The sequence below is a fragment of the Natrix helvetica genome (assembly GCF_964273705.1).
Source record: "Natrix helvetica genome assembly, chromosome: 2".
In the NCBI taxonomy this organism is placed as follows: domain Eukaryota; kingdom Metazoa; phylum Chordata; class Lepidosauria; order Squamata; family Natricidae; genus Natrix; species Natrix helvetica.
In genome coordinates, this window is record NC_138552.1 from 47,765,058 (window position 1) to 47,792,234 (window position 27,177).

Genomic DNA, 27,177 nt, shown 5'->3' on the forward strand with positions numbered 1-27,177 from the left:
TTCTCCTTCAAAGGGAAAGTCCCTTAAGTATGGAGAAAGGGTAATTGAAACTGACCATATGAGGATGGTGGTGAATAAACAATAAAATATATCCCTCATTATTCATTATAGCCCTCCTTATTTTCTTGACTAAGAAAGTCTAAAGGGATATTCATGATGTCAAAGTGGTAGGCCAAACTGGATGATCAAAGCCATGTCCTGATTTTGTTCACTAGATACCTGAAACATAACTTAAAAATAGACGGTGCTTCCATCTCTCGTAGAGAGCCGGAGTGCACAGTGGTTAGAATGCAGTATTTCAGTCTAATTCTGCCAACTGCCAGCAGTTCAATTCTCACTGGATAAATGTTGACTCAGCCTTCCATCCTTCTGAGGTTAGTGAAATGAGGGCCCAAACTGTTGGGGACAATATGCTGATTCTATAAACCACTTAGAGCGGGCTATAAAGCACTACAAAGTGGTATATAAGTAAGTGCTATTGCTATTTACATTCACCATTTTGAGCATTGCCATGGTTTTTTAAACAAGGAAAATAGGTTTGTTGCATCGAAAGATAAAGGTACAGTTCAGGATATTATTTGAGTGCAATGGTGCTAGAATAATCCTAGTTCTTCATACGAAATAGTGGAATTATGTTCTTCTATCTTCTCCCTTGTTGGAAGCCTGGAAAGAAAATGAGGTCTAAGGCAAAAGCAACATTCAGAAGAAACCAATTTCCAATGCCTGGAGATAAACGGTTATGCCAAGCATGGAGAGTGAATACAGAATAAGGGGAAGATCACTCCCAACACTCATCTCTGGTCTGACAATGCTACAGTTTTAACATATATTGAAATCAGGGTGGAGGAGAGGGAAGAGGAGATTATTTTTATATCAGCATAGCTAATAACTTCAGGCTGTTCACAAGTGGACTAGGAATGTGAACTGGAAGTGCTGTAGGGAGAAGAGGCAAATTTGATGTTGTAACATTGTTAAGTTTAAGACGGAGAGTGTTACTGGTTTTTTCTTTCACAGACCTTGATCATTTTTCTACATTTTTTTTTATTTCCTAGCACTTTCCCCCCAACAGCAAGCCTGGTCCCATTCTATTCAGTTTTTGGAGCATTATGTTGTCAATTGGCAGACTGCTGAGCCTCATTTTATTTAATTCTTTTCATTACTGCAAAGAATAAACAGTTAAGAAAAACATGCAGAACATGGCTTCTGAAAATCTTCCAATCGGTTAACAGCAGATCACCCTGAGTCTCATGAGATCCATTTTACAATAATACAATAGTAGAGTTGGAAGGGACCTTGGAGGTCTTCTAGTCCAACCCCCTGCCAAGGCAGGAAACCCTATACCGTTTCAGACAGATGGCTATCCAACATCTTCTTAAAGACTTCCAGTGTTGGGGCATTCACAACTTCTGGAGGCAAGCTGTTCCACTGATTAATTGTTCTAACTGTCAGGAAATTTCTCCTCAGTTCTAAGTTGCTTCTCTCCTTGATTAGTTTCCACCCATTGCTTCTTGTTCTACCCTCAGGTGCCTTGGAGAATAGCTTGACTCCCTCTTCTTTGGGGAAACCCCTGAGATATTGGAACACTGCTATCATGTCTCCCCTAGTCCTTCTTTCTCTTAAGCTAAACATACCCAGTTCCTGCAACCGTTCTTCATATGTCCCCTAATCATCTTTGTTGCTCTTCTCTGCACTCTTTCTAGAGTCTCCAGAGAAGAGCAACAAAGATGATTAGGGGACTGGAGACTAAAACATATGAAGAACGGTTGCAGGAACTGGGTATGTCTAGCTTAAGAGAAAGAAGGACTAGGGGAGACATATGGCAGTGTTCCATTTTTGACCAGTCTCATTTGTTTCAGAGAGTTATCTCAGTGGTGTATAGAATTCCAGACCTGTCCAGGTGATTAATTTCCAAACATTTTTAAGGTGGTACAGAATAGCAACATTTGACAAAAATGTAACATCCTTGTTTTAAGGATCCGTGCTGTCCCTCCTAGTGCAAAAATTCAGAAGTGGTTTTGTTTATTTTTGTGATTTGTTTGCTTTCAGCTAATGAGTCAACAGTTACTTCTGCTGCTGCATGCTGAGATCCCAAGATATACTAACAATAGTAATTGCAATAACAGCAACTGTTTCATAAATGCTGAGCTTAGCCTTTTCCTCAGCATCTTTTGAGAGCAGAGCTGAAGCTGAGCAGGTAACCTGTTTTTCAGTTATACTAAAAGTGATGGGGGGGGCAGGTTTAGAGAAAACCCTTGCTTTTAAAAAAAAATAGTAGGAGCTTTCACGAGAAAATATTATATGTACTATAATATATTTGCTGAGATTTTCTGCAAACGAATAAACCCGAAATACTGAGTATCAAGTATTACAAGAGGCAATAGCACCACCTGTTGACCAGTAATGGAAACAGCTAATTCGTTATTTGCTTATTGTTATCAACAGTTGTAGAGTTGTGCAAAGTTTGAAGAGGTGCTTCTCTGCTATGATGTTTTGAAGCAAAGTATCTCCTCAAATCTACACTGCAAAACAAGGTGGAAGTTCTGTTTCTCAAAAGTGCAGCACAAGTCAAAATGAAACTCTTTTGCTTTGAGATTTCGGGGTTTGAGAACTGGTTGCTTTCCAGTTGCTACTGCGTAGGAATTAGGTAACAGAATGACACCTCATGGAAGTGCCCTTCCTTTGTCTAAAACAGGGCTGTCGAACTCGTGGCTTGCAGGCCAGATGCGTCACATGCTGGTCAAGCCCACGCCCAGTTTTGCAAAGGGGAAAAAAGTCCTGATAAATTGAGCGACAATGCCGTGACAACGTGAGTTTGACACTCCTGGTCTAAAACAAGCATATGTAAAGACATATTTACTCCTGTTGTTGTTCCAAGGTGCTGTGATCTGGTTGCTTGTTTCTTGTTAGATGACCAAAAAAATCTCCAAGTAAAATTGAATGCATATTAATTGATGGATGAAACAATCCCTTTGCTTCCTCCCCAATCCCACCCCAAACACATAAACTGGGATTTCTTATCTTTCTATTCATTTTCCAAGAAAAATACATTTGGTCACATTTTTTTAAAAAAAAAACTTCATTAAAAAGTATCTAATTGGTGTCTGTAAGTCTCACTTTTAAAACTCTTTATTGGAGCTTGTGTCTTCTTAACAATAAAAATGTAAAATAAAAATAAAAGGCAGGTGAACACATATCAATATTATAATTTCAAAACTAATTCTATTTTATTTGAATCAACTACTTCCAATGGCAAATAAATAAATGCCAAGGACATCAAGTAGACTTTTCAGAGGTGGTGTAATGGTAGGGTGTTGGATTGAACTAAGGTGGCCAGGATCGTTTAGGTATGTTTTAAAAAGTTAAGATGATGGGCTTTATGATACAATCAAAGCCATGCCTGTTTTCTGTGTGTTTTCTGTGGCATACATAAAAAAATAGGCAGGGATTTGGTTACTCTATTGTGGCTGCCATCTTGATTTTTTTTCGACACTCCAGGACACCACTGAAAATAACTTAAACTTAACACTTCATCATAGCCATTCTGGGTAAGTAGACACATCTTCAAACAAAACACTAAGTTGCACTTACTCCTTATTTTTATTCTATGGGGCATATGTAAGAGTCAAAGACAGATACAGACATGGATGATATGGATAAGATGGTGCTTTGCTGCATGCAGCTTCTCATCTTCAGAATTTGAAATGCATATATTTTTTTAAAGCCATGGTGTGGAGAGTCTGGAAGACGCACAGTTGTCCCTAAATACTCAATTGCCCCCATTGTATCTCCATTGTTAATCATTTGCAAGGATAATGGAGTCCATAAAATAACAATGGTTGTTTAAGTGCCACAGAGCCACAGACATCATGTGTGGTGTCCACATGTATGTCTATCCTCCATTTTAGCTCCAGGGTTAGTCATTTGCAAGGATAACAGAGTCCACAATACAAAGACATTAATGCCAACTTTGAAAAGTGCTTTAATCAATATAAATAAATTACATGGGTTCTCACTGAAGAAAGTAAATGTTCAAAATCATTTACATTGTACGATTATCTAAAATAAATTCCTCTTTCATTTAAAATATTGTGCAAAAAGTATACAGTATAGACACAACTGCATGCTGTCCAGTCAGATTATTTGTATAAAGTATTGCTTTTTATTTCTTTGTTTCAGAAAATATATTCCTGACATACTACATGTCAGCACTCAGCAGAAGCCTGGGAGCTGCATCCTGGAAACTTTTAAAGAACAGTTTATTGAGTGCAAATAGAACAGTTTTCTATGGAAGACAAAATGTCTTTATATTTACAGAAGATTTTCTGGCAATACAATCTGATTATCTTGTTGAGGAAACCTGTATTAATCTATGGTGACGTTAATCAGAAAGAGATTGGTAGCATCTTTTCCAACGAAAGCATTTTATTAAAAGGCAAAAGCTTTCTTGGCTGCAGATGCACAGAGTGGATAAATTGATATAAGGTTTAAATTGGGGTAAGGCAGGCCAGAAGATGCAACAACATTCCTTCTATTCAATATTCACAGTAGTTGAGAGTTGGGCAGCATTCAAGTTTGATAAATTATTATCTATGTCATTATTTATAACTATGCTTCCAAACACTTATGAAGTTTAAATATTCTGAAATAAAGGTGTTTAAAACGCAGACAAAAATAGTCTGCATAGAAAAATATGCATAGCAAGGTTACTAATGAACTGTCTGCTGCTTTCAAGTAAGCAACTTTTTAAAAAATGATTTTGGAACAAAATAAAGTACCTTTTCTAAATCATAAGGGGGAGCTCCAAAGCAATTTGAAAAGTGCAGTATTACATTTCTATGCAGAAGTCAAAGGCACATCTCTGAAATATAAGCATGCTGGAGTAGCCACCAACTACATACATACCTCAAGGTTCAACTATTGAAGGCACCTCCACAACTTGCTTAAAATGAGGTTAAGTGGTTTTCTTTCTCGACTTTTTTCATTTTGCAATGATATTACAAAACTGTCCATAGAGTCAGACATTAATATAATAAATCCATATTCTCAAAAAAAAATTGAGAACGTATGTAACCACTATAAAATCATTTATCCCTACAGTGACTAGTATACACTGAGCATTGGAAAAGGAAATACCAATATATAGATAGATAGATAGATGATAGATAGATAGATAGATAGATAGATAGATAGATAGATAGATAGATAGATGATAGATAGATAGATAGATAGATGATAGATAGATAGATAGATAGATAGATAGATAGATAGATAGATAGATAGATAGATATAGATATAGATATAGATTAGATTAGATATAGATATAGATATAGATATAGATATAGATATAGATATAGATATAGATATAGATATAGATATAGATATAGATATAGATATAGATAGATATATAGATATATAGATATAGTAATAAAACTATTTTGCCATACACAATCACACACACACACACAGTAGAAGAGGGAGAGAGGGAAAGGAAGAGGGGGTGGGAGAGGTTAAGTTATAGCTCCTTTCCCTGATTTAGTACCTTGTTTACATGTTGCAGTTAAAACTCCCATTCAACAGCTTTATTTACAATGCCCATTTGCTATTGACAATCCAACCCATTCTCAGATAACAATATGAAACAGAACAAGGAGATGAACACTATAGCAGGGTAGTATTCCATGCTTCATAAATACAAGTAACAATGGTCTCTCATGATACCTGCAGCCAGAGATTTCTTATAAATATAGGCCAAAATGTCACTTAGCATTTATGAATCAAGGGAATACTTGAAATGCCAAGAGTGCTGAAATTAATACCTCAGTGCTGAAAGTCTTAGTCACAGCTCATCAAGTCTTTGGAAATTGCCCAAGAGCATTTTGAATAATGCTGGAGAACTCCAGTTTTGATTTCTGAGTGTGTTTAAACAGTTATTGGCTCAATGTGGGCTACTCCCATTGTTCTTAGTGAACTGAGTTGATTAGATCTGTCTCTGTTTTCATACCAGCTTTAGGGCAGTTCTAAAGGCTGTAACCTAGCAATAGCTAGGTTATTAAATTGGCTATAATAGCTTCCAGATTATTAAATTGGCTATAATAATCTTGAACTTCTCCTTGACTGATTAAATTGATCAATCCTTAAAGGAAATGATCTGTATCTCTTTGCAAGAGGAAGTAATAATGCTTTCACTAATGAAAAAGTTCCTTGACATGAAAGATCTGTACAATTATAGGTCATTCTCAAATATTCTAGTTTCGGGAAAGGTGAACAAGAAGATAGATGCCTTGCAACTTCAGACAGATGTGAATGATACTAATTTTCTACCTCTGTATGAATTAGCCTTCAGTTGGTCATGGTAAAGAAACCTCACTGGTTCCTTGGTAGACGACATGTCAGAAACTGAAAGGGAATAGTATAAACTGCTGGAGTTCTTGAATCTCATGATATCTATTTAGACTGCCTGGCAGGACTGGGCGATGAAGGCATCATTTATAATAGCCAGTGGTGGGATTCAGCTAGTTCGCACCTATTCATGAGAACCAGTTGTTAACTTTCTAAGCAGTTCGGAGAACTGTTTGTTGGAAGAAATCTCATTTTGTTTTTTTCCACTTTACAGGGCTAATCCTGTAAGGAAGGCAGGAAGGAAGCATTCTGGTGTTGTTTCTAGACTAACCTTTATTGCCCTGCTTAGAGAAACTGCCTCTCCAGTTAACCCTTATTACATTGTAACAGCTAAGGTGAAGTGCCCATTAACCTGAGTGACGTTGAGTTGGCCACGACCACATGGTCACATGACCACAGAGCCATGCCTACCCAGCTGGTCATTAGAGAACCAGTTGTTAAATTATTTGAATCCCACCACTTATAATAGCCCTAGTACTGTCACACTATGTCTAGGATGTAGTGTCAAAGGACTACTGCTCAAGTCCAGGGCTGACAATCTTTGATGATCCTCAGAGTTCCTTTTTGGGGAAATTCAGCTGAAATTTTAAGTGTCATGCTGACAAACCTAAACTATCCTCATCTAACTCACCCAACTCCAAGGATACAAGAGGGTTGAATGAGGAAAAATATACTGAAGTAAAACTTGGAGGAGATGGTGATATTGTTGGTAAATAGGAAAATGTATGTAGGAGGAATTGAGATTCAGCATCTTTCAGATGGAGTTCCACTTCCCAAAGAAAAAATAAGTTTTCTATCTGAGAATGGTCTTTGATTCTCAGCTATCATTGGATTCATACATGGTAGCTGAGGTAAACAACACCTCTGAATATACCTAGTATATCATCTGGGACTTGTTCTGAACCAGTCAGATTTCATGATGGCTATCCATGCCTTGATTATATCCTATCATGACTATCCTCATATACTTAATGTGGGCCTACCTCTGGAAATATATCCAGAAATTGTATTTGGAGCAAAAAAAAATCTGACAACTAGGCTTTTTCGGTTCAAGCATTATATGATACCTATATCAAAATATCTGCATAGGGGCAGTTGTTTGTTACTAGGCACAATTTAAAGTAACAGAATAACAGTTAGGAGGGACTTCAGAGGTCTTCTAATCCAACCCCCCCAAGTGTCGACCTTGATCCCGCTAATCCTAAAGAGTTTAGGATCTCACTATCTGAAGGACTGCTCTTCTGAAGATGACCTTTAAAAGTCCAATTTTTGTGACATGTAAAATTGGGCCTCTCTGTGTTGTTCCACATTACACGGTGTATTTCCTTGGGAATAATACTTGGCCTCCACTCTTTCAGCATTTAGAAAATTAATGGTTCAATGGTTTAAGTGTGCATGCCAAGGTTAATTTTAGTAAATGTTTTTACTCTTGGGCAATTTTTCTTTTAAAATGGTTTGCTTCTCATCCAAGATGTTTCTTCAGCTCAGAGTTGGATGGTGGGGAATTCCACCACTTGGATGAGAAGTGAAACATCTTCAAAGAAAAACCAGAAAGTCCAGTTGCCTCTTGAAAAAGCACCTTTAAGACAACCATGACCTGGATGATTGAGAATCCCCATAGACATTTGAGCAATCTGATATTTTGAGGTGGGGACATTAATTTTGGAAGCTGCCTTTGAGTACATACCAGAGTAGAAATGGAGACATTAATAAATTACTTAAAGGTATAATTTTTAAATGTATTAATATGAAAAAATGGTAACTACTTGGTTAGTAGTCATGTTAACAGATTTAATTTTATTTCATTTTGTTTTTATCTTGGCCCATAATCCTTTCAGTGTCCTGAGTCCTAATAGGCAAGATGGTGGCACTCAGATTAAAAGATTGAGCTTGCCTTTTACATGCCAAAATTGAAGGTGCTTCTTTCTTATCATACTATTGCCATGTCCCATGGAAATCTCTTATCTTCCTACAAGCAATTAAATGAGTTTCTATAGTTCATTTTTGGTTAAAATATTTAGACATTCTAAACTACAAAAATCGTACTATTCTCTTGAGTGAGTAAAAAGTTTCATGTGACTGAGATACTCTTGAAGTAAAATGGATTTAAAGTAAAAGTATATTTATTTATTTTTTAAAAAAGAATTAAATGACTTGCTCAGAGTCCTCCAGTGCTGGTAGTCAGAAGTTACAGCTGCCATTGGACATCACTGAGATTTTTTCTTTGACATTCTCTAGAAAGAATAGTTTGTTCCTCATTCAAAGACGCACTGAAGTGCTTGTTTGATCTTGTGTCTTCAAATCTGCAATCTCTGGGGGAGGCTTATATAACACATATGCTGTGATAGTAAAAATTAGAGAAATTGCTTTGGAACATGCACCTGCAAAAAAAAATTAAACAAAAAATAAATTAAACATTGATCTTAATTTATCTTCTTGCTTTAAGAGATGAAAAAAACGCAACCTTCTAGGCTGCCATTATATCAATAGATTTTATATGTATCCAATAGGTTGGATCTGCACTGCTTAGAAGTCTGAATAAACAAGACTTGCAAATTACATGGTGTTGTGTACCGAGCCGGTCTACCAGTAGGTGGCGCTGCGTAGACCTTCTTTCATTGGCCCATACATCCGGCGGGAGAATCCTGGTTACCCTATTGGTTCCCCGACTGACGGCGTTTGTATAAATTGCTGTCAGCCGGGGATTGTGTATCTCGGTTTTAGTCAGTTACTGTTGCTTTTAAATAAAGATTAACGTCCAGCAGCCTTCTTGTTCTTCTTGCCTTGGAACACAAAACTACATAGGAGCTCCCATGCTCTGATCTCTGCCAATTAACACTTTTCTTTGATTAAAACTGCCAAACTGGTGTTTGATCCATTCAGCCTGTAATTAATTAATATTAGATTGTTTCAATATAAATTTCAAATAATTATGGTTCTGGACTTGAATTGGCTCAGTTAGACAAGGTGATCTCTATTACAGGTAGCTTTCAACTTATGACTGTAATGGAGCCTCCCATTGCAGTCATAAATAATTGTAGTCGTTGAGTGAGATGCCCACATGATTGCCTTGCTCAATGATCCCTACGGTGGCTCTCTAAGTGTGGTCATTAAGTGACTGTGCAGGTCATTAAATGAATGAAGCAAAACATCTGCCTACCAAAGGAGGGCAGGAAATTCTGTTCTATGCACAGAAGGAAATTACTTCTCCTCTCTGTGCATGGTTGGCTGGGGAATTCTGGGAGTTGATGTTGCCAATGTTGACAAACACTGTTTTAGACATTAAAGATCAAACACTGATTGTTTTAACATAAATTTTGTTTATATACCAAATCAAAGAAATGAGAGAATGAAATAAATTATACAAGTGTAAGCTGATCCCTTCAGCATATTTTCATAATTTTAAGGAAAACAAAGACACTTACTTATACCAAATAGCAAATATGCCATTTTGATGTTGTTATAGGTCCAACATGCTCCTGCACGTCCACATCTATCTATAGACCAGAGTGTGCAAGAATGGTCTATTGAGACCCCAAAAAGGATCGGGCCAGGAATAGTGCCTGCAAAAGATGGAGTGATACAAAATTATAACAAAATACCAGCTACGGATACTGAAACCATAAAATAGAAAATAAAGATTTTGAGAGATTTATAAATGTAAACGGCAAATTATCTCAACAAGAAACCCTTTGTGAAAGTTGCAGGCAAATCATTTAATGTATTTTTGCATAATTTTTAAGTGACTTAAAGTTAGCCATTTTTAGTTCTCCCTACTCCTCCCACCAAGGGTTTCATAAGAGCTAAATCTTCAAAGTGGCTAAAATATTTAAGATGTTGGCAATCTCATTCCTAAGTTTTGCAAATTCTCATCAACAAACAATAACATTTCACGTGGTCTCACATGAAAATTAACATTGCAAGTAAGGTGGTTTTGTGGATACTTCAACATCTCTTTATAGTTTTAAATCTCATTATTAGGGAGTCGGTCTAGGCATTAGCTAGGGATGAATGAATCTTGATGCTTCCTTAACCACTGATGTTCCTCAGGAACTACTTATACAGTTTTTCTGATACACAGTCTCTTTTTATGGAAACCAGGTCTTCCTGAATTGTGAAATATGTTTTCCTGGCTGCAGTTTGTTTCATAAAAGCTATGAAACTACCAGTGATTGCTTACTCGACCTTTTAACCCTATTCAGAAAATAGATCAGCTTCCTTTTAGAAAATACTATCTTTTTCAGTTAGGTCAAGACCTAAAATCTGTTCTCCTGTTTAACTTCCTCTTCTTCTTCCAGAAAATGTGGCACAAATGATGCCAGCAATTTCTTGCTGCCTCTGTGCATAGTTTCACTTAGCCCAGTTTTTTGGCCAACAGAGAAGCTAGCACAGCAGCATGATTTTGGGGAGATTAGAGAAAGCTATGCAGGCTTTTGTGAGTTGCTTTGGAGGAGAAGAAGATGTAATTAAGAAGATTACTTACAAACAGAGGTCTTTGAAAATAAAGAATGCATGCTATAGAATTATAACATATTGCAGTAAAATTGTATTGTATAGTTTGACATTTTATTATAAGGAGCAAAATGAAAAGCAGAATATATTTTGGGGATGAGAAAAAACTATCTTCCTGTTTTTAGCAGACTTGTATAAAGCAATGCATGTGAAAAAATGGAAACTTGGGCTAAAAGTTCTCAATGAAGAATTTTCAGTCAAATTTATGATGGTCAAAGCCAACCAGGAAGGGATGGATTTCCAATAATAATAGTAAAATTTGGAATAGTTCTCTCTCTACTATAATCTTCATAGTACCTAGTAGATCAAAACAAGGGCAATAAATTATTACTCATGCGTACTTTGAAGAAGAAGAAATGACAGTCAACAGGAACCACTTTCAAATTTTTGGTCAAATTTGATCTGCCCCTTAAATCTATAGTCCTTATAGATTTACAATATTATTCCTACCATGAAATTTCTTTTGTGAAGTTTTAAACTTACCTAGAATTCGTAGAAAGAGCATATGAACACCTAAAGCAAATGATCTGTGATTTTCTGGCACACATCTGTAAATCAAAGTTAATTTCAACATTTAATGTGATATATACTATCCTTCAACAGATACCATGATATGATTGCTATTCGTTTAACGATGTAATGTATTTCTTGAAACTGCAGCGTTAAAACAGAAGGCAAAACTAATACTAAAGAAAAACTTTCTTCAGGGGAAATATCACCATAGAGACATTATGCAAGACTATTACGCTGACAGTTAGAACAATTAATCAGTGTAATAACTTGCCTCCAGAAGTTGTGCTCCAACACTGGAGGTTTTTAAGAAGAGATTATATACCATTTGTCTGAAATGTTATAGAATTTCCTGCTCAAGCAGGAGGTGGGACTAGAAAACCTGCAACGTCCCTTCCAACTCTGTTATTCTATTATTCTTTTCGGTTACTTTTTAAATTCTTAGCTAGAGTTAGAAATTCTGTTTGAATGTATTCAGCTCAATGTTTCAAATAGCTGGACATCCCAGTACATTTGTGGAGAATCTACTGCTGACCTCTGCATTCTTGAACACTTTCTTCAACACTAGGTTGTCAACTTAATTTCCCAGAATGCCCTAGCACCAGGAAGCAGACTCAGGTTTTCTCATTTGCATATTATGGAAATAATTTCCTCACTGTACAAATAGTTTGGCGTGTTTGCAAAGGAATGGTAGAAGAAACAAGTTCATGTTTTTTTTTAAAAAAAATTCCTACACTGCATTCCATTTTACAAAATTTAAAAAATAAAATAAAAGTAGCCTTATAACTACCTGAGAATGGCCACAGTTGTTGGTGTAACGGCCATAAAGGTAAAAACAACAGCGAAAAAGAAGAAGCTAAGGAACCAAGGTAGGACTGTGCACTTAGATTTACATTTCCCAGAAGTGGCTCCGTGGAAGGTATTCTGAATTTCAAGTACGGGATTCACAACACAGGAACAATTGCTGTAGTGCTATAAATAGTGTGTTAAAAAACACAGACAAACAAAATAAGTAACCGATTTGTCCAAAATTAATTGAAAATTCATTCGACAGCAAAATGAATTGATTTCAAAATGTTACAGATATACACAGACAACATATAGCAAGATTGAATAACTTAACTATTCAGCCAGTTGTAAAATAAAAAATGTTCTTGTAGCAAGAGAGTTCTATTTCTAAAAGTAATTGTGGAACATTTGGTGATCAGGGATCTACCTTCATATCAAAATATACTGTCTGTTCAGCCAGTTCAGTGGCCCTTAAATAAACCAATGGTGCCACATCTAAATTCTAGGTATGATATCCATTTCCATATGTGGATCTTTTCTCTAAAATCCAAATAGCTGTTCTTCTGTTCTCCACTTTGCATTTATGTCAACGGAGAATATTAAGAACACGTTAAGTTCCTGGTATTTTCTGAGCTTGGCTGTTTTCCTGCAGATGTTTGGTTACCAGATGTTTGGTTACTACAGGAAAACAACCAAATTTAGATAGCACCAAGAAACCAACAGTTCAACACTGAGTTACATATTATTGCCTGCTAAACTGAAATAAAATGTTGCAGCTCCTAATATAATTGCTCTTGTTCAGTGATTAGTCTAGCAAGTCATGCCCTCATTGAGGATAGATATTTCATTTGTCTTCCTATGCCCCCTTGTTACTGTCTGGGTTTCTTGTCTGTTTGTTTATTTTTCCAAGTAGTCTAACTTAGCTACTGACTTGCCCAAAGTTCAATGTATTGCTAATGATACCAATTGGATAATTATAATGATTATTTTCCAAAGCACCAGAAGGCAAGACAAGAAACAATGGATGGGAACTAATCAAAGAGAGAAATAACCTGGAATTAAGGAGACACTTCCTAAAAGTGAGGACAATTAACCAGTGGAACAGCTTGCCATCAGAAGTTGTGGGTGCTTCATCCCTGGAGGTTTTTAAGAAGAGACTGGACTTGTTTGAAATGGTATGCTTAAGCTAGGGGCTGGACTAGAAGACATCTAAAGTCCCGTCCCCCCAAGCTCTATTCTGATGGATACATTTTAAGCCAGACACATGGCTAAATCATTTTTAACATTCAGAACTTAGATTTGATGTAGAGTGAGCATCCACTTTCATAGCACAACATACCTTTCCATGCTTTTGAGGAACAACAGCAGTACATCCTGCATAACATGGAGAAAAATACTGGACTTCATCTGCACCACATATAGGCAAAAAGTCTGAACGCAAACATCTACAATGGGCATTGCAGGGTGCTGTTAAGTTTAATAACATGCCTGTGCTGAAACAGAGAAATAATACATATATGAAATAAAGAATAAACTTTCCATAATAGCATGTTTTCATTCATTAATAACCATGAACAATTGGAGCTAAATATTTCTAAAGTCACTGCAATGTGCGTGAGATTTTTTTTTCAAAAAAGTTATATTCTTCATTTTGTAAAGAAATGGGAGACTACTGAAGTTCATGGAGATGGTTTCTAGGTAGCCCTTGACTTATGATGGCAATTGAGACTGGAGTTTTTATTGATAAGCAACGTGGTCATAAAACATGCCACATGACCACACCACTCAGCAATGACAAGACCTATAGTCCATCTTGCCATTGTTAAGTGAGGATCATGAATCACTAAGTGAGCACCTCTCATAATTCCCTACTGGCTTCCAACAAGCAAACTCAGTGGGGAAGCCACCAGGAAGTTGCAAGTCTCAGGCAGTTAGCATAGCAGGCCATCAAGCAGCTGATGGCTGCAGCAAGATGGGGGCAAAGGGATGAATTGGTGGCTGGGGAGCTGTGGCATGAGTGAGGCAGGCTTGGGATGGCTGCTGCTGGGTGGGAGATCTGCAAGTGGCCAGAGAGGCACAATACAAGCACAGCAAGTCTTGTGAAGGACTGCAGAGAGGTATTCTACTGGTTTGGATCAGTTCTCCCGAACCAATAGCGGAAATCGCAGGTGGCCCCACCCACCTGCGCCCGGCTCTATGGCATCCTATTTAGGCCATTTTTCACCAAAGGCGCATGCGCGGAAGGCTGTGCACATGTACAGAGGTGGCGCTTGCAAGCGAAGTGAGCACATGCGCAAGCTCGCATTTGTGAACAGGTAGGGGAGGTAAGTGTATACCACCCCTGGTGGGGCGTAAGAGTGTGTGGGTGGCAGGGGAGGCATGGCATGAACACAGTGGAGATTGGAGTAGGCGCTGATGGTTGGAGGAATGTGTGTGAGGGTGGACGAGTGGCTGGAAAGGTTCGGAGTGAGTGCAGCAAGGTTCAAGGAGAGGGTGTGGGTGTGGGAGACATACCTGAGCAACTTGCAACCCTTCCTTTTCCAATAAGAAAGCCAGCAGGGAAGGTCACAAATGGTGATGATATGGTTCACTGCAACCATCATAATTATAAACCAGTTGCTAAGTGCCCAGATTGTGATCACATGACTGTGGGTATACAGGTAGTCCTCAACATATAACAGTTCATTTAGTATACCATTCAAAGTTATAACAGCCCTGAAAAAAGTGACTTAGGATAATTTTTCACATTCATGACCATTTCAACATCCCCATGTTCACATTGATAAAACTTAGATGCTTGGCAACTGGCTATTATTTATGATGGTTGCAGCGTCCCAGTGATGACCTTTTCTGACCTTCGGACAAGCAAAGTCAATGGGGAAGCCAGATTCACTTAACAACCATGTTACTAAGTTAACAACGGCAGTGATTCACATCTGTGGCAAGAAAGTTCGTAAAATGGGGCAAAATTCACTTAACAAATGTTTTGCTTAATTGTAAGTTGAGGACTACCAGCACTGGGGCAACTTTTAAAGACTTTGAGGACTGATTATAACTCCCACCTGTTCAGCTTTGTTCTTACTTTGAATGGATGCTGAATGAGGGACTGTTAACTGAGCACTATCTGTAGTGTCATTGGGAGAAGGAATGAGGACTAATTTACAAAGCAAGCATGTGAATGAAAAGTGAATTGATTCACAAAAACATAAGCTCTGATGATGTAGTAGAGTATAATAATAGTTGTAGTTGTTTTGTCTTATGTCTTCTACTTTTTCTTATTTGTTTTCTATGCTTTGCATGATACCACTTTTCCCACAAAGACAGTGTGATGGAAATATATTGTGAACACTGTTTTCATCAACATCAATACGAGCAATTTTGATTTAATGTTTCATTATCTCTGAGATGTATAAAAATATAAAGCATAAAATGAATTCTGAAGAATGTTTGATTTAATTCCCATCTTGTGGCCGTTATATATTTCAACATATACTTTTAATCATATACTTGCCCATTATATGTTTCAGAAACACCAGCAAATGGTTCATTCCCACATTTAGCAATTGCAAACACCATGTTTAATAGTAGCGCCAGCGTACAAGTAGCAATAATAAACTTGATTATAGTTTTGCAATTCATTTGCAGCTTGGAAATTAAGGTACCACTTATGATTTGGCCAAATGCTGCGCCTGGGATTAAGACAAGTCCTAACAAGAAAATAAAGGAAAACAGTTATCAAAGTAATAATTTCACTTAAAATAAAACAATAAATATATTCACTACTAAAAAGAGAACTAAACATGGTTATATTATTGTTATGATAAGCAATCATTCTTTAACTTTTCTCTCTCTTTGCATTTTTATGAATTATGAATTATGACTAAAAAAGAAATGGGTTTGGAATGCTAATCTGTGAAAAAAATACATTTTCATGCAGTTACTCGTTACATATATAGCTGTGTCACACAAACAAGCTTAGCATATCTATATGACTGAATCAATTAACCCAATTTCAAAATTTATATGACACACTGAACCATAAACCTAGCTCTCACACTGTGTTTGCACAACACACTGAGCTAAAAAGTGTCCAGTTGTCCAGTTTATAGTTCAATTGTTTTTTTTTTAAATACAGTTACTACAGTGAGATAAAAGTACAAACACCAATATCCCCACTGTTAAATAATTTCTAAATACTTATTAAATTCATCTTTCAGAGTTTATGGGCTTTATTGGCACAAATTTCATTTTTGTTTTCCATGTGCTTGGCTATTAAAACTTCATTTCAGATAATAATGCCAGTTCACTTAACTGGTTGTTTCATGGGATTACACATGTGTGAACCAGCTTTCAGATATAAAATGCCAAAGATTGTACAACACTGATCCTCTGTGATCACATCTCTACTTCTTTCCTGACTGGCATGTTCTCTCACTCAGTAACATGTTCCTGATTTTAAGTACAAGAAAGCAGGTAGAAAGAGCAACTAGAGGCAGTTCCAGGCTCCTTACCTTCCATTCAAGATGGTATCCCAGTAAACCGATTGTTAATCAAGGATCTCAAACAATGAACACAGCACTGAAATGCCATTTTACAGAAAGGTTTTTTGTTTGCTGAGGTGCTTAGAAAAGATCAACTGATTCCCCCCCGCCCCAGGTCAGTGCCCCTCAAGGGACAATAACCTGAAGAACAGTAAATATTGTTTGGATTCCCAAATTATTCTGATTAGTTTATCAAAGAAAACATATTTTTCTGGACATAAAATTCACAGAATTCAATAGGATAGTTTCTAATAAAACTCTTAAAACTCTAGCCTTTCTTTCCATTGTTTAGTTTTCTTTTTTCCCAAAGTATTAAATCTCATCATTAACAAAAATTAAAAGGGGTTTTGTGTAGAATGAAGCAAATACATTACCTCCTAAAGTAGCTGAATAGCTAGATGTAAATCCAAACTGATTTTCTATAAATTTAGGCAAGAAAGTTGCAAAACCAGTAGCGACTAAAGCTTCTAATGCAGCAGCTACTACAAGATACATCAACACGGGATTTCTCAGCAGCATCTAGAAAAGGAGGGTTGGTTAAGTTCCACCTACATATTTTAGTTAGATTTCTTAAATCAATGTTATGTTACATACAGAGTGCCTGCTTAGATTATTCCACAAAGAAATTGATCTATTTTTTTTTAGAATACATTTTCATTATAACATCAGTTTTGCTATTCAATCTATCATTTTAAAACTGTTAGAAATGTTATCTCCTTCTCCATCTCTTCAATGAAAAACAAGAGAACATTAAGAAGAAAAACATATTCTTAGTGGACTATTTGGGCAGAAAGACTCCAGGTCTACCTATTATCATGCTAATTAATCCAATTATTTGAATCTATATCCTGAATTTCAGCTAGTCAAATTCGGTTTGAGCTTTGAAATTCATTTAAACCATTCTAGAATTAATATTTACCCCCATTTTCATATGACTACTTTGGATATATTTATGAATAAACTTTAGAAACATTCTGTTCTTTACAAAACAAAAAAGAAATCCCTCCTGTTAATCAACTACCCTTTTTGTTGATTTTCCACATATCTGAGCCACTATTTTAGCTTCCTTGATGCTGTCAAGAGATAAAGATGTCAAGATACAGGTGAGTAATGCCTAATTTTGACTTTTGCACAAGTTAGCAAAGGGGGGGGGGTCAAACAGAAGTAGAAAAAACACAAGGTTTCTGACAGAAACATGGCAATTTAACCAGAGATTTTCTTAGGATCTATGACAATAATCCCATACTAATACAGTACATATATATGAAGAATTGCATTAGCTCAATATTTTGCTCTTCTTTCTTCCTTTTCTATTTGGCTTTTAAAATTCAACAAGTTGTAAGCCTTAGAGCTACCACAGTCTTGACAAATCTCTTAGAGTAGAATCTCAAACTGTTTCATCACAAAAGGCCGTTGCTTCAGAACTCAAATATTGAAATGTGTAGAAATCTGGTTCACAGGCCACAAACAAGTTGTCGGAGATTTCCTTTTATAAATATACTTTTTATAAATATAGTTTGGCTGGTTTGACACCAGTGCATGCATGAAAACAGAAAAATGTTGGTCATTTCCTCATCTAGGCATAGCATATGGAGCCAGGATATTAGGTGGAGTTACCCCCCTCACCCCGTAATAACTTAGTACGATTTAGCTATCATTGCCTCTTTTCTTGAACAGAAGATTTTACTGCCATCAGTTACAGTAAGAAATCATCATCAACTTCTTTCTGCTTGTGCTGATGAAAACAGCCAACGGCTATGATTTCTATCAAGGCTTGCAGGGGCATGGAAGGAAATGAGATGAAACTGTCAAACTCATCCCTTAGCTGGTACTTAATTTTAAAATCATTTAATTTAGTATCTAACCGGCCCTCAAGAAGTGGTGAAAACAAACATTATTAGCTACTGATGAGTGGCCATAAACTGGAACAGGCAATTAGAGCTGTTGATGTAATCTGCAAAGATATACTGGGTAATAAAAGTTATTATTCATGGTTAATACATATATCCTTTTTATTATGCTTTTTACTTATCTTTTTTTTTCAAATAATGTGTCTTAGTGATCAAATATCTATTAAAAATAAAAGGATAATTGAATTTTAGAGCTGCAAGAGGTCTTGGGGTGGCATTTAGTTCAGTCTTTTGCTTAAAGCACCATTTACAGTTCAGGAATCTTACAACACACCATCCTTAACAGAAGGTCTTTATTTAAATGCCTTACAACTTTTTGAAGCAATTTATTCCACTCCAACTAGATCTTCCCATTAGGAATGTGTTCTAATGAAGAGCAACTGTATTCCCAATGCCAACTCCTCTGGCACTTGGCAGAAGCTCTGGTCTCATGTTTTGGTTCGTTTTGAGATCTTTAAAAAAAAACTTTTTTTAAAAGAAGAAATTATATCTGCAAGTAAACTCTCAGATTCTAGCATCATTTTGATTTCCAAAAATACTTATCAACCTTGTATTTTCCTATAGGCATAATGGGAAATAAAAATGGATGGCCGCAACACCTGAGTGCTTTGTTTGGAAGTGTGACTACTTCCCAGTAAAATATATACATATAAAGGTTTTGAATTGATGGGTTTTATCTATGGGATGACAGATAATGGGGAGCAATCTCATCAGTTTTTTGTTTGTTTGTTTTGTAGTTCATAAGTATTTTGTGATTGGACACATCTTTGTGGCAACTGTTTTAATTAGCATCCATATGTGAAAATTCAAACATCTATCAACTCAAAAGGCTAGGGGTCCTGTGCTTAAACCTTTCAAACAGAAGCAATCTGTTTGAAGCACCAGAAGCACCCTCACCCTTCAATAATCTGTCCTACAACAGACCTTGCAATTAGGCATTTCTTCTTAACACTTTGCCAGATTTGCTTCCCTATTAGTTCCATTCATTGGTTTTAGAGCTCACTTCTAAAATCATATAAAACAACTCTGTTCCATCTTCTCCATAAAAGGTCTTGAGACATTTGTTGTTAGTTGTGAAGTCATGTCTGACCCATTGCAACCCCATGAACAATGTTCCTCTGGCCTTCCTGTCCTCTACCATCCTCTGGAGTCCATTCAAGCTCACTCCTACTGCTTCAGTGACTCCATCTAGCCACCTTATTCTCTGTCATCCCCTTCTTTTTTGCCCTCAATTGTTCCTAGGTTCTTCTCCAGTGAGTCCTTCCTTCTCATTAGGTGGTCAAAGTATTCAAGATTAATCTTCAGGATCTGGCCTTCTAAAGAGCAGTCAGGGTTGATCTCCTCTAGGACTGACCGGTTTGATTGCCTTGCAGTCCAAGGAACTTGCAGGAGTCTTCTCCAGCACCATAGTTCAACGGCCTTAATTCTTTGACTCTCAGCTTTTCTTATGCTCCAACTTTCACAGTCATACATTACAACTGGGAAAACCATAGCTTTGACTATACTCACTTTTGTTGGCAGGGTGATGTCTTTCTCAAGAGCAAGCGTCTTTTAATTTCTTGAAGATGAATCCCTTAATCTGCTCTATTTAAGTTTCACCAATTCATCATAGATCTCATTGTTCTGACTGGCAATCACTTTTGCCTAAACCTCAGTTACATATAAAATATGACCATGGGCTTGAATTATATGAAACTTGAAGAAGCCTAGGAGCAGTATGTTCATTTCCTTTTCAAAGTATCTTATACTAATGCAATTCTCCTTCCACTCATTACTCTTTGGCTATTAAAAATCAATATTCAAATAAGTGAAAGTGAGGAAATCTACACTACTGAAATTGATGTTTGAATCTGACTTTAATCATTTATTGCTTTGAATGTAAAGTACTGCCTTATCGAACCATTTCAAACATTGAATAATGCTATTACCCTTGTTGCATTCTGTTAATGAGGCCTTGCAAGTATTATTGACACAATTACTCCCAAATGTGGCCAGATTCAAATTAACTACAGATAATGATTTGAATGTGTGGCTTTTGTTACCCAGAGAATCATAAGAAAGTCCTTAATGCTCCTCCCAGTATATTCACACGTCTGTTTTCCATTATGATGTGCTTCAGAAATCTTCTCTGCTCGTATTTTGCTTGTACCTAGAAAAAGAAATAATTTACTTTTGACAAAAGGCAATTGTAATCACAAGAAGTACATACATTCTGTGGAAATTAGCTGTAATTTTAAATGTTTGGTCAAGTAACTTTAGTAAGTCTGTCTGCTTGGACACAAATTTGTATTCTTTATGGTTTCCAGATCACCTTTCTGTCAGATATTTCCCACTTAAAATAGTTTCATCCTCTTGAAGAATGCACTAACAGGATGCACTAACAGGGTTACCAGACTTCCAGCAAAAGAGTTACCATGTGGTATGATGGGCAACTAAATAAAAGGACAACAATCCTCCCTTTTGTCTTCATGTCCTTTGTTGGACAGGCATAGCCTTAAAATCAAACATTGCTTTTCAAGTATCTCTTCCATAGCAACTGTTCTCCATGGCACACTGTTTCCTTAATAAGGGCTAAGGGCAAGTTAAAAAGCTCTATTCTGTAATCTTAATTAATTGAAGAGTACTTTTCAACAGGCTTGCTCTGCTGCCTGAAATTGGCAAGACTTTAATTAGTTATGTACATACGGAAGACTTTTGCCTCTTAACTGACTCTAGCACATTGCTGCCATTGAAAAACCTGATCCTGGAAAAAGTAAGTTCTTATGCATGTACAACTATAGAGTTTTATTTTATTATTTTATTTTTTGTAGATTTGCACTGTAATTTTTTTACAGATGTCAAGAAAGTTAACAATTAGTGTATCCCCTTTTCACCCATTTGTCCTTCTTTCCAATTGTCTAGGTCAGGGGTGTCAAACTCATGGCCCAAGGGCCGGACAAGTCACATGCTGTTTCCACCCCTATCCGGTTTAGCAAAGGGGGAAAAGGTCATGATATGTCACGTGATGACACCATGACAATGCCGTGATGATGTGAGTTTGATACTTCTAGTCTAGGTCCTCCTTTGCCTGTTCAGATCACTGGTATCTTAAGGACAAATAGTTTCAGAAAATCAGTCTATGGCATAAAGATAAAAAATATGTATAGGAAGGTATTTAAGTTTGTTGAAAGCAGATTTAAGATTGGAATCACCATAAATCATTGAGTTATAATAGCATTTGTTCCTACCAGCGGTAATGAAATAGGGTTGGCTAATATCCAAAAATGGATTGAGTCTCTCTCTCCCTGTTCAACCGGTTTTGTCTACTGAAAAGTAGAAATGGGGATTTTGAAATAAAGCTTTGCCTTAAAGAATTTTGATCTTGTGCCACAGAAAAATTCTGCCTTAGCTCAGGACATTATGAAGGGACTTCTCACATCTTTTTGAAAGACTGATTCTTGTAATTTCTTTTTTCAAACATTGGTTAAAGAATAAGATATATAAGAAAGGATCATCTTATCAAAGATAGAAAGACTATCAGGTTTTTACTCATACATCCTTATTTTTTATTGCAATTCAATACATATCTTGTCTTAGAAATAAGTGGCCTTCATTTGTCTACATCCAACTGATCATTGTGCTTCTCTTAGTAGTTGTCTTCTCTCTTTTTTTTAGAGGAGGCCTTATTTCTTTGTACCCAATGTTCCTTATACAATTATACTACTGCAGTAAGAATAATTTAAAACTGTGATAAACTATATGAAAGTTGCAAATTCCAGAATATTTATTATAGTACAATCCATCCATCCATTCATTCTGTACTGTTTTACACTATAACTTTAGGAATCCCAACAACTTATCTAAGGCTCAATATATTTAGTATTATACTAATTACTTATTTTAGAATACTTATTTACCTGGCAAATGCTTTGGGAAATATGAAAATGGTGCTACTAAAAGGCATGTAGCGAAGCTGCATATCACAAAGGCTATCCACCATGCTCCAACCCAGCGTGGATCTTCTGGAGTGAGGTCTACACTAGAATAATATTATTTAGTGAACACATATTTAACAGAGGTATTATGAATTAAATAAAAATACCTTTTGCAAATATATTCTATATGATAAAATATACATTTTAACTTATTTATTACAACTGTGCTGCCTTCTTCCCACATTTATGCAGTTATACAAAAAAGAAATTAGTTCTGTTTTACTAAATGGAAAATTGAATATATTTCAGTTAATAATGAGTCCAATCAAGTATTATTGTTCAAGCTTGAAGGAGTGTTTTACTTCAAGTAAGATTCAAAAGTAGCAGCACTTAATAGGTTTTGCCTAGCAATATGAGCACCATATGTATGAAGGTAAAGCAAAAGAGAACAACAACTTTTATCTCTTTCTCCTCCTCAGAGCTCAAGGTACAAGAAAAGGTTTTGAGAAATTTACAACATTGACTGAAGTGCTTTCAAAATGTGTAGATTCACCACAAGTAGTGGGATTGATTACAGTGTACCCTGAAGCTGTCCAGTCTGGAACTACCTTAACATGTGTGAAATCTAGAAGCATCTTAGTCAACACTGGAGAAAAGAAGGCTAAGAGGATCCTTCTTCCACAGAAGAAGCCCAAAGAAGCTTCAAGCAACCAGACTGTTCATGAACTAAATTGGTTGGCCTTTCACAGCATAAATGGCTTCACATATATCTATTCATATAGGCATCTTCTAAAAATAAAACAATCAAAATCCACATCTAGCAAATTGACTAAAAATTGTTCATTGTTCATGGCAGCTCTGGTGTTTTAATCCAGGTTTCCCAAATACAAATCATTGCTTGGTTATTGAAAACAACCCCTTCCTCCAGTGGTAGGATTCAAATAATTTAACAACCAGTTCTCTGCCCTAGTGACCAGCTGGGTAGGCATGAGTAGGTGGTCATGTGACTGGGTGGGTATGGCTAACTCAATGTCACGTCAATGGGCACTTTGCCTTAGCTGTTACAATGTAACAAGGGTTAAGCAGAGAGGCAGTTTCTGTAAGCAGGACAATAAAAATTAGGCTAGAAACAACACCAAAGTTTTTTTTCTTCCTGCCTTCCTTACAAAATTAGCCCTATAAAGTGGAAAAAAAGAAAATTAGATTTCTTCCAACACCCGGTTCTCTGAACTGCTTAAAAAGTTAACAAATGGTTCTCCCAAATAGGTATGAAATGGCTGAATCCCACCACTGCCCTCCCAAAAAATCCCTACCAACTAAACCCATTAAAATTATTATAGGTAACTAAACTATTTCTGTATGAACTATTAGGATAATGCTTTTCAAAATGATGTCTTACTATTAAGAAAAATGTACATTCTTATTTATGCAGATGAAAAACAAAAAGTTCTTGCCTTATATCACGATTGAAATCAACATAGACATTCAGCAACTGTCCTCCTAAAACATAGCCAATGGCAGGACCCAGCAGTGACATGGCATATCCAATTCCTGCAGGGAAGACAATAGTTTGCATTTTGGATATTAAGCACAAAAATGCATGATGGATCCCATATCCACTGTATAAATGTGTAAGGTGATACAAGATTGAGAATGTTAAGTTCATGCAGCCAGAGTAAATTACCACAGGAAAGACACTGTTTAGAATGAGAGTAGGATGGTGAAGTTTCCACATGGTTCTTCTCAGCATGCCATCTCATTTAAAAATGCATTAAACATACAGCTAAAGACAAATGATACAACTTATTTTAAAGACACAAAGACTCTTAATCACATAAATGTAATTATGGTAAATGCCAGACATTGAATTCAACCTTACCCTAGCCTTAACCCTGTTATAGGGTCTCCTGCTTGATCAGGAGGTTGGATTAGAAGACCTCCAAGGGATCTTCCAACTCTATTAGTCTGTATTCTGTAGTCAATAGAAAAATATTTGGAGGCTGAAAGGTGGCATATAAATATCTCAGATCAAATCTACCCATTCAATAAATCTATTGAATCATCAGGGGAATGCTTTTCCATTTATCAATTGTGTCATGAGCTCCTGTTCACCCCTGATCCTCATTTGAAGGCTTACTCCAAAAGGGCCAAATGCTGCTCAGAGGAAAGAAATGATTTAGGATAATAAACTTCTTTCAGATTTTGTGCGTCCTTTGCTGGAAGGAGATAAAAATGCAGAAAGACTTCCTGCAGTTCAGCTGCTGAGGAGGAATCTCCAAGAACGCACAACGTTTTTAATGAAGAAGAATGGACTTTCCAAAGCTTCCAACTTCCTCTAGACTAGAAGGCAGTAACTCAGAATATACTGAAAGGATATGCTGAAGCCTCCTTCTCTTTCACAATTTTGCCACCTTTTCTGAATGCCTTAGTAGACCACCAGAGAGTTGTTTTCTGTGGGAAGGGGAATTTTCTGCATTAATGAATGATGGGTCTAGTTGACACATTTGTTATTCTTGCTGGTTATTCATTTGTGGTATTCACATGCTGGTGGTTAAAATGATTATGAGATTGGCTGTGGCTAGGCAAGCAAAAGGGAAACCAAGGTCAACCCTGCAGGAGCATAGTATCTGATTCTTATCTACTGATTCACACAGATGAGAAGGAGCAACTGCAATTGTGAAAAGTAATTCTTCCCAAAATAGGATCTAAGTGCCAACCCACTCTCTAGAAAACATAATTCTAGACCAGGTGTTCAATTAAATGCTTGTGATTTGAAGTGGGTAAGCAGCATCCTCAAACATGCCAGCTTTAATTCTTTGCGCACAGGTAGTCCTCAACCTACAACAGTTCATTTATTGACTGCTCAAAGTTGCAATAGCACTGAATAAAGTGACTTATGTCCATTTTTGACACTTTACAACCTTTGCAGCGTCTCCATGCTCATGTGATCAAAATTCAGATGCTTGGCAACTGGCTCATACTTATGACCATTGCTGTCAACCTGGGTCATGTGATCGCCTTTTGCAGCCTTCTGACAAGCAAAATCAAGCAAAAGCCAGATTCATTTAACAATTGTGGCAAAGAAGTTTGTAAAATGGGGCAAAGCTCACTTAACAAATGTCTCACTTAACAAACGGAAATTTGGGGCTCAATTGCAGAGATAAGTCGAGGACTACCTTTATTGAACATATAAAGGTATGAAGTGGGAAGGTATGTATGGACGAATGTTCACATCACTTAGATAAGCATTTGCTTGGGAAGTTCCCAATGTGGGTGGGTGCTGACTTTCAAGGACATTCAGTATAACATACTTAGAAGGCCCCTTCAGGCCTTAGTGCTAATCATGAAAAGGTCCAAAGCTCCCTTTCATGGGAATTGAGACCTTAGGAATAAGGTCATCCTCCATACAGTATACCTGAAGTTGAACATAGTCCTAATGTAAGCAACTGTAAAAATACATCCTATATGCCAACAAACTTTTTTTTAAAAAACCCTTACAAGCAGTTAAATAAGCAAATAGAAAATACAAATGAATATTACCAAACTTGCTAGATGCTCAAGGTAAATTTGGCGTTTCAAGAAATCAAATTGAATTATACCTACCTATGTAGACTGAAGCTTGGTGCTTTGGGACACTATCATCGATGAAAGTTGTGCCCAGTGTGTACAGAGGAGTTCCACCTGCTCCTAAGAGGAACTGACCCAGCAAGAAAACATAGAAGTAGTTGGAAAGTTTAGATCTGCTGCCACGGTGGCATGGCATGGTTTGGCCACCAGAAAGAGGTACTGGACACAGGTCTGGAAATATAGGAGCAGTAAGTCAATGGAAGTTCTTTAACAGGAGAAATTGTCATATGCTTGCAATTGTTTGAAATAAATCTACTGGGTCTAGACTGTAAAAATCTAGCTGATAGCAACAAAGAGTTAAAATTTTGTTATCTCTTTGCTGCCATCTCGTACCATCCAGAGCAGTTATATAATCCACAATCAGAACAGTCATAAGATTTCAAAACTTCTCCAAAGTTTCAAAACTACGAGCCATTTTTCAGACAATAGGGAAAAATCAACATGTAATAAGTGCATTTTCTTTAATGTAGTGCTTCCAAATACACTGGGATTTCGAATCCCCAAATTCTCAGTTTGAATGTTTAATAACTGCTTGAGATTTTGGGGAGACTGTTCATCACTGAACAATGGTTATTCAGAGATTTTAGAAACTAGAAGCCGGATCACCGGAACTACTGACAATATAATTTAGCTGTATTGTTTTTGTATACCTTGGGTAGCTATGGTGTCTTTAAACATAATTCATTAATAAATAATAACTGAGCAGATTCACTCATCCTGCTAAATTATAATCCATGATTTACAAGCCACAATAATCATTTTAATTCAAAATCAATCAAAACACATTATAGCTTAACAATACTTAAAAGAATAATGAAAGAAGATGATGCACTATTAAGAGATAAGAGTAGTAACTAAACATAGCAAAACTCTCATTTTAAAAGAAGCACCCCAGTTAGGATTCTGTCCCAACACTTCCGCTAATCTTAACATTCCACTCCTTGGATTTCCTGAATTCTATGTTTTTCCAACTCT

General features: G+C 36.6%; 1 protein-coding gene across 1 annotated transcript in view; it reads right to left on the minus strand.

Moving 5' to 3' along the window:
- Positions 1–6,078: 6,078 nt before the first annotated feature.
- Positions 6,079–27,177, minus strand: part of SLCO4C1 (solute carrier organic anion transporter family member 4C1) — a 33,632-nt gene continuing 12,533 nt past the window's right edge. The window contains exons 3-13 of the mRNA XM_081941768.1: positions 26,179–26,373; positions 24,030–24,126; positions 22,558–22,679; positions 20,704–20,810; positions 17,126–17,270; positions 15,722–15,917; positions 13,550–13,703; positions 12,212–12,393; positions 11,395–11,459; positions 9,825–9,962; positions 6,079–8,780 (exon numbers count right to left, since the gene is read on the minus strand). Of these exons, the coding sequence (XP_081797894.1) occupies positions 8,659–8,780; positions 9,825–9,962; positions 11,395–11,459; positions 12,212–12,393; positions 13,550–13,703; positions 15,722–15,917; positions 17,126–17,270; positions 20,704–20,810; positions 22,558–22,679; positions 24,030–24,126; positions 26,179–26,373 (1,523 nt within the window). The 3' untranslated portion in view covers positions 6,079–8,658. The remainder of the gene's footprint in view (positions 8,781–9,824; positions 9,963–11,394; positions 11,460–12,211; positions 12,394–13,549; positions 13,704–15,721; positions 15,918–17,125; positions 17,271–20,703; positions 20,811–22,557; positions 22,680–24,029; positions 24,127–26,178; positions 26,374–27,177) is intronic.